The sequence below is a fragment of the Cottoperca gobio genome, chromosome 7 (genome assembly GCF_900634415.1).
Source record: "Cottoperca gobio chromosome 7, fCotGob3.1, whole genome shotgun sequence".
Classification (NCBI taxonomy): Eukaryota; Metazoa; Chordata; class Actinopteri; order Perciformes; family Bovichtidae; genus Cottoperca; species Cottoperca gobio.
Genome location: NC_041361.1, coordinates 3,080,367 through 3,092,144, shown reverse-complemented (window position 1 = coordinate 3,092,144; position 11,778 = coordinate 3,080,367). Strand labels below are relative to the sequence as shown.

Sequence of the window (11,778 nt, the reverse complement as noted above, 5' to 3'; positions counted from 1 at the left end):
CTACACAAACTAAATACGACCGGCAGAGGACGAGACTGCAGCTCCACACTAACCATTCCAATCTACCTACGTACAGAGTTTAATTATTGTTCCTAATGTGATATTTGTATTAAGCAATTCTGACATTAGAAATGATCGTCTCTCAAAGATGAGCCTGAGGTGATCTTTTATAAATAATGGTGCAATGTGTGGTGTCCGGCTGCTATCCATGAAGGTCAAACAGACAGTTACAGACAATCAAATCCCTTGTTGCAAACCAAAGAACATTGAAAAAGGGTGTAACAAATGTTTTTTGTTTTTTTTTACCATGTTCAGCAAAGGCCAATTAAAAATTGTACGTGAAAGAATTTCAGTGTTAAAAATGCTGCGTCTGTTCTAGCAGTCCCAGAAACTGTCCGGTGTGGTGAATAATGACCTATGTATGGGTTCTTAAGTTAAAGTCTGTTTTAATAAAATATATTTTGACTTTTTTTATTCATCCTGTACATTTTTAAATTAATTTGAATGTTGTTATCTGTCAATAAAATGTCTCTCATTTGTACATAAAGTGGCTTTTTAATGGAAGTAAAACGGCGTTGTGGGCACTAAGAATTCATCTGTGTGGCTGTGACATGAACGTACTCGCAGCAGGAGAAGAGCAATAGTGCACTGCCGCCGTCTGAAAATGGAAGTAGCACATTCATTTATGCTCTGCGTCTGAGAGAGAGAAGAAAAGTGGGGGTTAGAGAAGTGCGGTCGTCCCGTTTCCTGCTTTGAGTTGATGTGTGCGCACAACAGAGAACAGAAACTTCCTTGACTGTAGAGTTTAGTGTTCTGACGGCGCAGAGAGGACGCCTTTTCAAATGCTGTACACAGAGAGTTAAGATAAACTTTGGGAGATTAACTACAGGACCATGAGTCGTGGATCTAAAGCTAAATCGGAGGGCGCCTGGAGCTCTCTGCTGAGCCCGCAGGAGAATGAGAAGCTTGAGGAGCTATTGGGCAGAAGGTGTGCTGTAAGTTCTGAGCTGAATGAGGGAGGAGGGGGGGGGGGGGCGGGGGGGCTGCCCACCTGCTGTATTTGTCTTGACGTGTATCCTTTGTGATGGAAGAGTTTGCTGTAAAAGGGAAAAGAGAAGCCATCCCAGATATACAGGTTATACTGGTTGCTACATAAAGACTTCTCTCTCTCTGCCTTTGGTGGTTTAACATCATTTGCTGAATTTGAATGAGCACTTAACTGTTGAGCTGGGACGTTTATATATATATTAAGCTACATTTCAATCTTATTTTGACATATTTTCTTTGAAGGAATCCGCTGTACGGTCATGCACAGTTTAAAATGAATTGCTGACATTAGGTCACCAAAAAAAAAAAAAAAAAAGAAGGTAGCTGTTACAGGAAATGGTGACTGAATCATTTCCTCCTCGAGTGTCAGAATTAGACGAGTGTTGCTGGGTTTACTCTTGCAGTAGAGCAGAAGTTGCTTTTGCTTCCGGACTTTCTGTTAAACTTTTAAACAAACACTCATGTGACGCGCTGCACATTCAGAGCACCGCAGCACTTAAAAGTTGTTTTGTGAACAAATGAAAGCAAACAAGGAAGTGAATCGTCACCACAAAAACGTTACATTTACATGTGAACTGCGATCAAATGCTCTCGAGTGTCCCATCGGCGCTAAACTGTTTTCAATGAATGTTTTTGTCTCTCGTGTGTTTAGTCCACGGCCACTGCAGTAGCACAGCTGTTCATGGCTCTGCCTCACAGCCCCTCTGTGTGGAGCTTGCAGCACACTGGAGTCGTGTGCTTCATCAAAGACAACCCTCAGCGCTCCTACTTCATACGGATGTTTGACTTGAAGGTAACCTCTCAGACAATGCTGCCATTATACCAAGAGACTTATTGCAAGGCTGCACTCGAATATATAGGCCCTCTTTGAAACTGATGATCTAAAGCGTGCGAGTTACTAAACTATGGCACGACACGACTCGCATCTTATGAGTATTGTTGAAAGAATGACATATTTACCGTGTTTTCCCACAGACAGGGAGGCAGGTTTGGGAGCAGGAGATCTACAACCAAATTGTTTACTCCTCACCAGAGCTGTACTTTCATACCTTTGCTGCAGATGTAAGCACACACACACACACACACACACTCACTGTTTGAGTTATGATGTGATGCACTGGTCACAAATCTTTAGAGTAGGACTGTTCATTGCGATTCCTTTTTCCTCACGCGACGCAGGACTGTCAAGTCGGACTGAACTTTGCTACGCAACAGGAAGCAGAAGCTTTCCAAAATGCTGTCGAGGATAAAATCAGCCAGAGAAACAACCGTCTAGGTCAGTGAGGTCATAGAGTATTTTTAGCATGAAATTCGTGCAATGATTCATAAGCAAATTTGGCAACTGCAATATGTTTGTATATGTTATTGGGCTAACATCTAGTTTGCAATATGAACATGTTTTAATACCTTTTGATGAGGTTTTCTCACGCACAAAATGGTTTCTCTCACCTGCTTGTTATTGACAGATAAGAAACACCGCCCCCTGCCGCAGACTAGTAAGATAGCAACGAACTTCATGACTAATTAATTACATTTACATATTTTTAGCAAACTATAAGAGTGAAGGTATTTCTTTCCTCTTTTCCCGTCACTGTAGATAGAGGTTCCGCCCCTCGAGTCCCGCCTGGAAAAGGTGCGTTTAACACGTCTCTTCTGTAACTTTGATCACAACCAATGATGCATGCATTGAAAGAATAATGACATACCATCCTGCGTGTCTGTATCTTCTCCAAAAGCATCTCATGGCAGCCCTGGTTCTTTTCAAATGGCCACAGTGGACATCCAAAACCCAGATATCCATTCTTCACGCTACCGCTCGGTGCCGTCACCTGCTGCTTCCTTACCTCAGACCGGCAAAGGAAAGAAGGATAAGAAGAAAGGAAAAAAGGGCCCCAAACTCTCCAAAGCAGACATAGGAGCACCCAGTGGATTTAAGTGAGTGTATTACCCGATTAATCTGAAAAGTGGTGGGCAGTGACGAAACACATTTACTCAAGTACCCAAGGCCCATTTCTGAATAACAGATGTCTTCATCACTTTAATGTTGGTTTAAATATATATAAATATATAATATACATAAAATAATATATGTATATTGTATTATATCATAATATAATATATATAATATATTATATTATATTATATTATATTATATATATATATATATATAATATATATATATATATATATATATATATATATATATATATATATATATATATATATATATATATATATATATATATAATATATTATATATATATAATATATTATATAATATATATATATATATATATATATAATATATTATATTATGATATAATATATATAATATAATATATATATTATATCATAATATAATATATATATATTTAAAACATCAAAGTGATGAAGACATGTATATAATATATATATATATATATATATATATATATATATATATATATATATATATATATATATATATATATATTGTGTGTGTGTGTACATAATTTAAACCAACATGAAAGTGATGAAGTCTATTGTTACTTTTTTGATGCTAATACTTTTACTTCAGTAACATTTTGAATGCAGGACCTTTACTTGCAACAGTATTTCTACACTGTGGTATTATTACTTTTATCCAAGTGAAAGAGTATAATCGTCCTCCTCTGGATTGCAGGCAGGGGAGTTTAGTTAATATCGAGAGAGGATGTGGTTTTTACAACATTGTGTCTCAACACTGTGTCTCTTCTCTTTTTGTTTCCTTCCTTTCAGACATGTTGGTCATGTCGGCTGGGATCCCGACAACATAGACCCTGATCTGTGGAAGCTGCTCTCCCAAGCTGGGATCAGTGCAGATGAGATGAATGATGAACAAACCTCCCAGCTCATCTATAATGTCATCGAGCAGTCTGGAGGCATGGAGGCGGTCAAAAGGGAGGTGAACAAAGGTTAGAGTCACACTAAATCATCTTGTTCCTCATTAGTAATCTTACCGTTGCCTCTCTAATGTACTTATCTAAAGCTTTAACTGATTTGTTATGCATATCTTGTTCCTTTGCATTATAGCTCCACCACCTGGCAGACAAGGGCCTCTGCCTCCGGTGCCGGGCTCCAGCGCCCCAACCCCTCCACCTACTCGAGGCCGCTCTGGCCCCCTGCCTCCTCTCCCAGGCCAGTCACCTCGAGGAATCCCGTCCCCCCACTCATCTCCTTCACATGGAGGCGTGCCACCTCCACCTCCTGCAACAAGCAGAGGCGGTCCTCCACCGCCACCTCCACCAGCACACACCTCTCAGTTCCACCCACCGGCATCCTCTCGTGTCTCCCCCTCAATCTCCTCCCACAACCTGCCTCCTCCTCTGCCATCTAGTCAGCGCTCTAGTTTCTCACCTCCTCCTGTCCCATCTACACCAAGCAGAGGGGGTGGAGGCCCTCCACCTCCTCCTCCTCCTCCTCCTCCACCTCCCCAAACCTCTATGTCTTCACATGTCCCACCTCTTCCTGGTGGCCCACCACCACTACCACCTTCTGCATCCGGAGGAGGAGGAGGAGGAGGAGGAGGAGGAGGAGGAGAAAGCAGAGGAGCTCTGCTGGATCAGATCCGAGGGGGGAAGAAGCTCAAAATAGTAAAGCCAACTTCCTTTTCTCAGGAGAATGATATATATATATACATATATACACACATACACACACTGTATATGTATTTAGAAGTAGACAAGTGTTGATTGACAAGCTGCAATGAGTCATAATTCAAATGCTGTCCTCTTGTCCTGGTGTATTATAGGTGACAGACGACGCAGGTCCAAACACACCACCAGAGTCTAATGAGGGCATCGTTGGTGCTCTCATGATGGTCATGCAGAAGAGGAGTAAAGCCATCCATTCCTCTGGTAAACATTGTTACCCCCTACAGAACAGAAGAGTGGAACCATGAGGGACAAAACAAAAGTCTCATATCTTTGTTTTTGTCCTCTTTTTTTCTCCAGATGAAAGCGAAGATGAGGGAGGAGATGAAGACGACGATGACGATGAATGGGACGATTGATGTTGAAGTTCTTGCTTGTGTGGATTATGAACAAATATAAACATCTGAATTGCAATACTGGTACATGTTTGATTTAGATATGATTGGTTAAAAAGGTTGCAGCGTTTTCTTAAATGTATAGGCTCATACGACGATAATCCCTCTCAATCATTACCCACCAGAAGTGTGTGGTGCGGTCTGTATCTGCAGAGACCCTGAAGCCTGAATATTCTCTTTTATATTATTTTACTCTGTTTCCGGTCAAAAACAAAGAGCTTTTGTGCCCCATGTGGGTGTGTTACCCCCAGCCAATAAACAAGGTGTGCAACCCGTTCTCATTCCCAGGTTGCCAAATGCCGCCACATTGTCTCGCCCCTCTGCGTCTGATACCGAGGCACAAGGCACCCTTTAGCGAGTATACAAAGCAGCACAGAGCGGGTCGTTACTCCTGTGCATCTTTCTCCTCTGCTGTGTGCTGCTACCGGTGTGTCGGCTGATTGATTCACTGCTTTGTTGTCACTGTTGACTCCCCCTTTCTTCATTCACACTCCAGCTCGCTAGACAACTGCTGCTCTCTCTCGCTAGTTGAGCCGGGAGGAGGGGCCAACGTTGAATGTTGTGTTTACAAACAGCAACCGACGATGCCACCTACTGTATCTTTAAGTAGACCGCAGAGTGGAGGCTCACGCACACACACCTGCCTTCAATCAGAGTCTTAATCACAGCCATCGTGGGTACAGTATGTGTGTAGAATAGGATTATGGATTGTCAATTATTATTTATCTGTTGCAAATGTGCATGTTTTTTTTACCGTACAGTATGTGTAGAATAGGATTATTGACCGTCAACTGTTTATTTATCTGTTGCAAATGTGCAGATATTGTTTACCAAGAGTTCCCAAGGGGACAATAAAGTACATGTACAACACATTGAGTACTATGATGGTCATTTTGCTGGTGCTGACTGGACTACATTGTATTGAAAGTGTTTCTGACATTTTGTTTGTTGATGGACAAAGGTAGGATTTACTGTACATATGTGCCGAACAAACTGATGCCTCACTGTGTCTTACACAAATAGACTACACTACTTAAACTACTTATGTATTTCTGTGATTTATAATGACATGCACCCATTACCAAGGGATATTTAAAGAAAGAAATCACTTAAAGGTTTTATGATTTTACTGGAAAACTATGAGAGTGTCAAAAGTATTTAAAATTCAATTAATACAAGCTGTGTTGGTTCCAGACAGGCTAAGCAGATATATTGATATATTTGACCAATAGATTGCAATTGAGAGCACAAAACGGAATTAAATGTATGGTTAACGCATAAGTTTTCTGCTAACTTTTATTTTGGAATTCATAAGCCATTCACTTTGCAACTATTGTAAGTTATAGTACTTGTGTGACGAAGCCATAGGCCTATATAAAAAATAATTAACATCATACCACACGGCTTAACAGAAGAAAAAAAATGGCACTTGAATTTTGAAATTAAGACATATAGTACATTAGAGCAATTAGCTCAGTCGTACTGTAATGTCATGTAGGCTATTAGTTTTCATTCATAAATAGTGTGTGTTGTTAAGTACTTGCCTCTGTATCATCTCCAGCGTGGTGGATGCTGACACCTGATGCTCCAGGTTAATATGACCAAAAAAGCAGCCGCTCAGCCTCATAAAGTTGATATATATTGATGCTATATGCTAAACTAGCTTTGCTGCCATCATCTCTCCCTCTCTGTTCACGATGTCGGTGTCTCTCGTCCTGGGAATGTTGTTGTTTTTCTGCTCGAGCCCATTTGAATTACAGTAATTATAATTGCGTTATTTAATTAAAATAATTCGTTTCTAGTAGTGGAATTACACGGGATAAGAGTTACCAGGAAGTCACTCTTTACTTTCTTAAGTGACACAAGGTTGGTGAGAATAATAATTAAGAAAGTAAAATGACGTTACACACTCTTGTGCAGTAGGTGGCGGTGTGCACTATACACTTGTTTGTGGTGCGCTAGTAAAACGAGAGAAGAAGAAAAAGAAGCAGAAGAAAAAGAAGCAGAAGAAGAAAACGGTTTTGTGTAGCGCGTGGAAAATGAAGCGAAAGGAGAAGTAGCAGTCATAGCAACTATTTGAATGTTTCAGTTAACTAGCACCTTTGAACTATTGTAATATATGCTGTAAATTAGTTTTAGTTAGCTAAAAGGCACAACCATGTAATAATTTAGCTACTTTCCTTTCTACTAAGGAAACGTTAGCTAACTAGACACGTTGTTTTTGTCAATATTTACGTTACAGCTCACAGGTCAACCTTAAGTCAACGTATGTGATCATTTATATCACAAAAACAGACACTTTCTTGGGTCAGTAACATTTTAAATATGGATAAATCCACCGTGTTAAACACAGCAGGTGGAGATAAATGTTATATCTGCCTGAGCCCCTTTGAAGAGCAACAAGTGGCCTCTCTGGAGAACTGCCAGCATGTCTTTTGTCTTGAATGTATTCTGCAATGGTCCCAGGTAAACATATACTTTACCTGTCACCTCTGTACAGCTAAATATGTCAGTCTTATCTTATCTCAACAAATAGCAGCACTATAGCATGTTAAACTTGGCAATAAAAAATAACATCTGTGCGCTTTTAAAATAATGTCCTATGATTATTAATAATGAAGATATACTGTAGGTGCCTGACTGTACCTTTAACTCACACTCACTCACTCGTGTCAGTTTTTTTAATACTGTAGATAAGCAAATGTCCACGGTATAATAACCGTCAATTTTATTACAGCAGTTATAACCCTACTTGAGATAAGAGCTGAATTATGATTGAGAGAAAATTATTATTATTATCACTTCATTTATCAAACAATCTACTTCCAGACTCTCAAATGTGAATATTTTCACAGTTTTATATCATTGTAAATAGAAGTCATTTGGGTTTTAAGCTAACAAGTAATATATGTCACCTTTAGCGTGACTATTGATGAACTATTTGAGAAAAGATAATGAAAATAATCATTAGTTGCAGCCCTATTTGAGATGCATGAGTCTCCACTGTGGTACATAGATGACCTATCTTTCTCTGTACAGAATTATGAATCAAATTGTAAAACATTATGTCTAAGATAAGCTGTATGTCTCGTTGCTCTTGTCTTAAATCTCAGACAGCCACCACTTGCCCGGTGGATCGGATCAGTTTTGCTGTCATCCACCAGAGATGGTGTCCTGGAGGGGACATTCAAAAGAAGGTGATTATTTGCAGTGTCCTGAAGGACTTTTTCTATTCTAGTATTTGGCAATGTATGAAAATATGTGGGAAGTGTTTGGGGGCTGAACTGTTTGTGGTGCTGCTGCAGATCAAAGTGAAGACGAAGACAAAGGAAGATGAGGAGGAGGAGGAGGAGGGGAGGAGCAATAATGTAATCTGCGAGGAATGTGGACGCAGCAACCGCAGGCACCGGCTGCTCGTGTGCATACACTGTGATTCAGGGTATGTCGTAGCAGTGCCGGTGCACTTTACACAGTTTTATCTTTTGGTCTTTATTTTTCACTACATATATATATAATAGTGTTTATTTTAGTCATGGCAGTACAATCGTGAGTTGCACATGTATGACTTTGACCACTTAAAAACCTGCAAACTCTGTTCAAACCGCTGAAAATACATGTTAAAGGTACTTCATCACAGAACTGCGGTTGTACTATTGTTCCAGGTATCATATGGACTGCTTGACACCATCGTTAAACGCAGGCCCTGAAGGCGACTGGATTTGTGCTGAGTGTGCAGTCACTCCTCAGCATTCAGGTAAAGTGGAGTCTGGGATTGTAATCCAATCAAATTCAGCGAATATTTCCTCACGCTCCGCTGTCACAGTCATCAGTTTAATCGGCACCAAGCAGTGGAAAACAATTACAACAATAGTAGTTAACAACATACTCATTGTTTAGAACACACCCTCACTGTCAGGGCTTTAGCATCACCTGGTTCAGGTGGGCTAAAAAACATTTATAGAGTAAAAACATAGATTTTCATAGATTATATCAATAAATGTAGTTCATTCTTTTTTTAATTGTCCCTTTACAGACGGCTCCATGTTGGAGGGGGACATCAGTGATGGAGAACTAACAGACCTCCTCGTCGAAGTAGATGAAACTGCATCTACCAGCAGTCGCCTTCGGCCCTCCACCCTAAATCGTCCCAGCAGCTCCACTGAGCGACGACACAGCCAGAGGATCCAGAGCAGCTCCAGCGCCAATCCTCCACCTGTGCCCCAAACCTCCTGGGTCAGTACAACGACACACAGATCGAGTATGATCACTTTATGACCCCACTCTCAATATGTCCTAATCTGTCGTTAATGTGTGCGTTTGGGTTTATTATGACATACCTTGTCTTGTTTCCATTTGTCGTTGCCTTTGAGAGGCTTGTATCATCTTCTTCTAAGCTCTAAACACTCTCAGCTGCTAGAGTCACAGCTTCTTCCAAGTTTCTCCTCGTTTTCGATAACCTGTCACCTGAAATATTTACTCTTACTAAAACCAGAACATTTGTGTTAATCTCCAAACGTTATCTGTTTGTTCTTCTTGTTTCTCAGCATGTACCTAAATACCTCTTACGGGCATCGAAGCCTGCAGTCCCAACAGAGGAAGCTGCTGCACTTCATCACAGTGATACCAGCGGAGCTTCAGTCAGTAAGTTATCGACCGTCAGTTCACTTCCCCATATCTTCAAGAGTCTTTGATATCTAACGTTATCTGTTATTGTGCGTTTCACAGGGTTAAAGACTAGAAAAAGACGGAAGCGTGCAACTTGAGCTCCTGACGAGATCGTGTGCAGCATCCCTGCCTGATAAAGGTGCTACTGTCAAAGATATCCACACGGTGGCAGCATTGTGTTATAAACATAAACGTTATGTGAAACATCGGACCAGAACCTGACTGCTGGGGCTTTTTTGTTTCATTTTAACAGTGACGGTGTTTGCTATCCTTCAGGCAAGGCAAGTTTATTCATATAGCACATTCAGAGTGCGTTACATAAAACATCCAAAGCATTGAGACAAAGTTAAAAAGAAACACACAACAAAAGGACATTGAAGAGCCAGAAATATTAAAAGAAGCTCAAGTAGAATAAGAAAGGTACAACATACAGTTTAATAAAAGGCTGTGGCAACAGAAAAGTCTTCAGCCTTGATTTTAAATTGAATGCAGCCGAAGCGCTTAATCCTAATATGGCCTGTCTGCTCTGTGTGTGTTTGTGTGTGCATGGCTCTGGCTCGCTCGGTCAAACTGACACACCGTTAGCAGCACACAGCAGAGGAGAGAGACGGACAGGGGAAACACTTGAGCACATAAAAACACAGTGAAACCCTTTTAGCGTGGTTGTTTCATCTGTGCTTCGGTATTAGACGTCGAGGGGCGTGACAAAGTGGTCGGTATTTGACGACCTGGGAATGAGAACGCGCTGCACACCCTGCTAATTGGTTGAGGGTTACACACCCATTTTTGGGCCAAAGACTCTTTTTGTTGATGCCCAGAAACATCAGCACAGCAAATCCTCAACACAGCAAAATAACAAGAAAAGAGAAAGCACAGAAAGTGGACTGCAGGGTCTCTGCAGATACAGACAAACTGAGTGAGTCAAAGGTCATACGTGATGACTGAAAGGGATCATTTTAGTCTATGAACTGAAAACATACTGTGAAAAGGTTGAAGTTGTAATACGAAGACACAGAGAGCACCCATACAAGACAACACCATGTTAGCGACCTGTCAATCACGAGGTAGCCACACCATGAAGCATAAAACTGCTATATCTAGCAGTCTATAGTCTAAATGGAACCATAATTTGCTGAATTAACATAATTATCTCATTGACTTCTATATAACCGGACTTCTTTTTGCAACCAGTGGAGTCGTCCCCTGCTGGATATTAAAGACATTGCAACTTTAAGGCACTTCCACTTTGGCTTCACTTCTCAGACCCTGATGTCGCTGCCTGTCAGGATCTATACAGCCTATGGTTAGGATACATTGTTTATGAATATCAGTACAAACTGTAGATGTGCAGATATTTTACAGGTAAGTAAAAACTTTGACCTGCTGGTGAAACTGAAATAAAGTCAGAGAATCACCAAACTCAGTAGGATGTAACCTCTGGGGAACATGCATCTCTGTACAAACTTTCATAGCAATCCATCACATAGTAGTGGAGATATCTCAGTCTTGACCAATGTGGTTGATCAACTTTACCGTCCCTAAAATGCAAACAGGAAGTGAATGATAATGTGTCTTTTGTGACCTTTGGTACAGGCAGCACGGTGTGCGTGGTCATAATGTAGACTTAAGGTAGACCTTGAACAAATAAAGTATGTGATTCAACTGGGATGTCTGAGTCTCCTCTGCAGAATCATCCCGCCTCTCTTCAGCAGCACTGAGCCGTCGCCTAGCAACAGCAGCCTCGGTCTCATTTCTCTCAGGATCTCGTCGAGCCGTACCCCGAGAGAGGACGCTGCCTCAGTCAGACACTCTCAGATCTGACGTTTCTGGTCATCTGATATTAAATCCGTGCTTTGATGTTCAAAATCAATCGTGTCTTAGATCAGACGTCTTGAAATCAAAGCTAGTTTGCGAGAAGAGATGCAAGAAAAAGGGATAAATGTGATGTAAAGGCATCATTCCACCCAAATATATCAGTGTGATCCCAAACATTACAGTTA

General features: G+C 40.8%; 3 protein-coding genes across 9 annotated transcripts in view; 2 read left to right on the top strand and 1 right to left on the bottom strand.

Moving 5' to 3' along the window:
* The window catches only part of LOC115010835 (protein bicaudal D homolog 2), a 34,809-nt gene extending 27,798 nt beyond the window's left edge, over positions 1–7,011 (bottom strand). For 2 of the 5 annotated variants that reach the window (XM_029435668.1, XM_029435669.1), the window contains exons 1-2: positions 2,142–2,265; positions 622–696 (exon numbers count right to left, since the gene is read on the bottom strand). The gene's annotated coding sequence lies outside the window, so the exon portion shown is untranslated. Of the gene's footprint in view, positions 1–621; positions 697–2,141; positions 2,266–2,753; positions 2,872–6,657 lie in introns of those variants that run through there. The other 3 variants (XM_029435671.1, XM_029435672.1, XM_029435670.1) reach the window with 3 other exon arrangements.
* On the top strand, positions 765–5,985 carry wasb (WASP actin nucleation promoting factor b). 2 transcript variants are annotated; one of them, XM_029435674.1, is made up of 11 exons: positions 765–995; positions 1,700–1,840; positions 2,023–2,109; positions 2,227–2,323; positions 2,514–2,543; positions 2,645–2,680; positions 2,784–2,982; positions 3,805–3,980; positions 4,099–4,658; positions 4,817–4,922; positions 5,019–5,985. In XM_029435674.1, exons 1-11 carry the CDS (start codon positions 894–896, stop codon positions 5,075–5,077), a joined length of 1,593 nt encoding a protein of 530 aa, XP_029291534.1. In that variant the 5' UTR covers positions 765–893; the 3' UTR covers positions 5,078–5,985. The 2 variants fall into 2 exon arrangements, with proteins under 2 accessions (XP_029291534.1, XP_029291535.1); XM_029435675.1 differs by having other exon boundaries at positions 853–988.
* Positions 6,621–10,216, top strand: LOC115010840 (PHD and RING finger domain-containing protein 1-like). 2 transcript variants are annotated; one of them, XM_029435678.1, is made up of 7 exons: positions 6,621–6,704; positions 8,227–8,310; positions 8,419–8,552; positions 8,776–8,867; positions 9,147–9,346; positions 9,658–9,754; positions 9,839–10,216. In XM_029435678.1, the coding sequence occupies exons 1-7, from the start codon at positions 6,696–6,698 to the stop codon at positions 9,874–9,876; spliced, it is 654 nt and encodes a 217-aa protein (XP_029291538.1). In that variant the 5' UTR covers positions 6,621–6,695; the 3' UTR covers positions 9,877–10,216. The 2 variants fall into 2 exon arrangements, with proteins under 2 accessions (XP_029291538.1, XP_029291536.1); XM_029435676.1 differs by lacking the exon at positions 6,621–6,704 and adding an exon at positions 7,081–7,579.
* Positions 10,217–11,778: the final 1,562 nt, after the last annotated feature.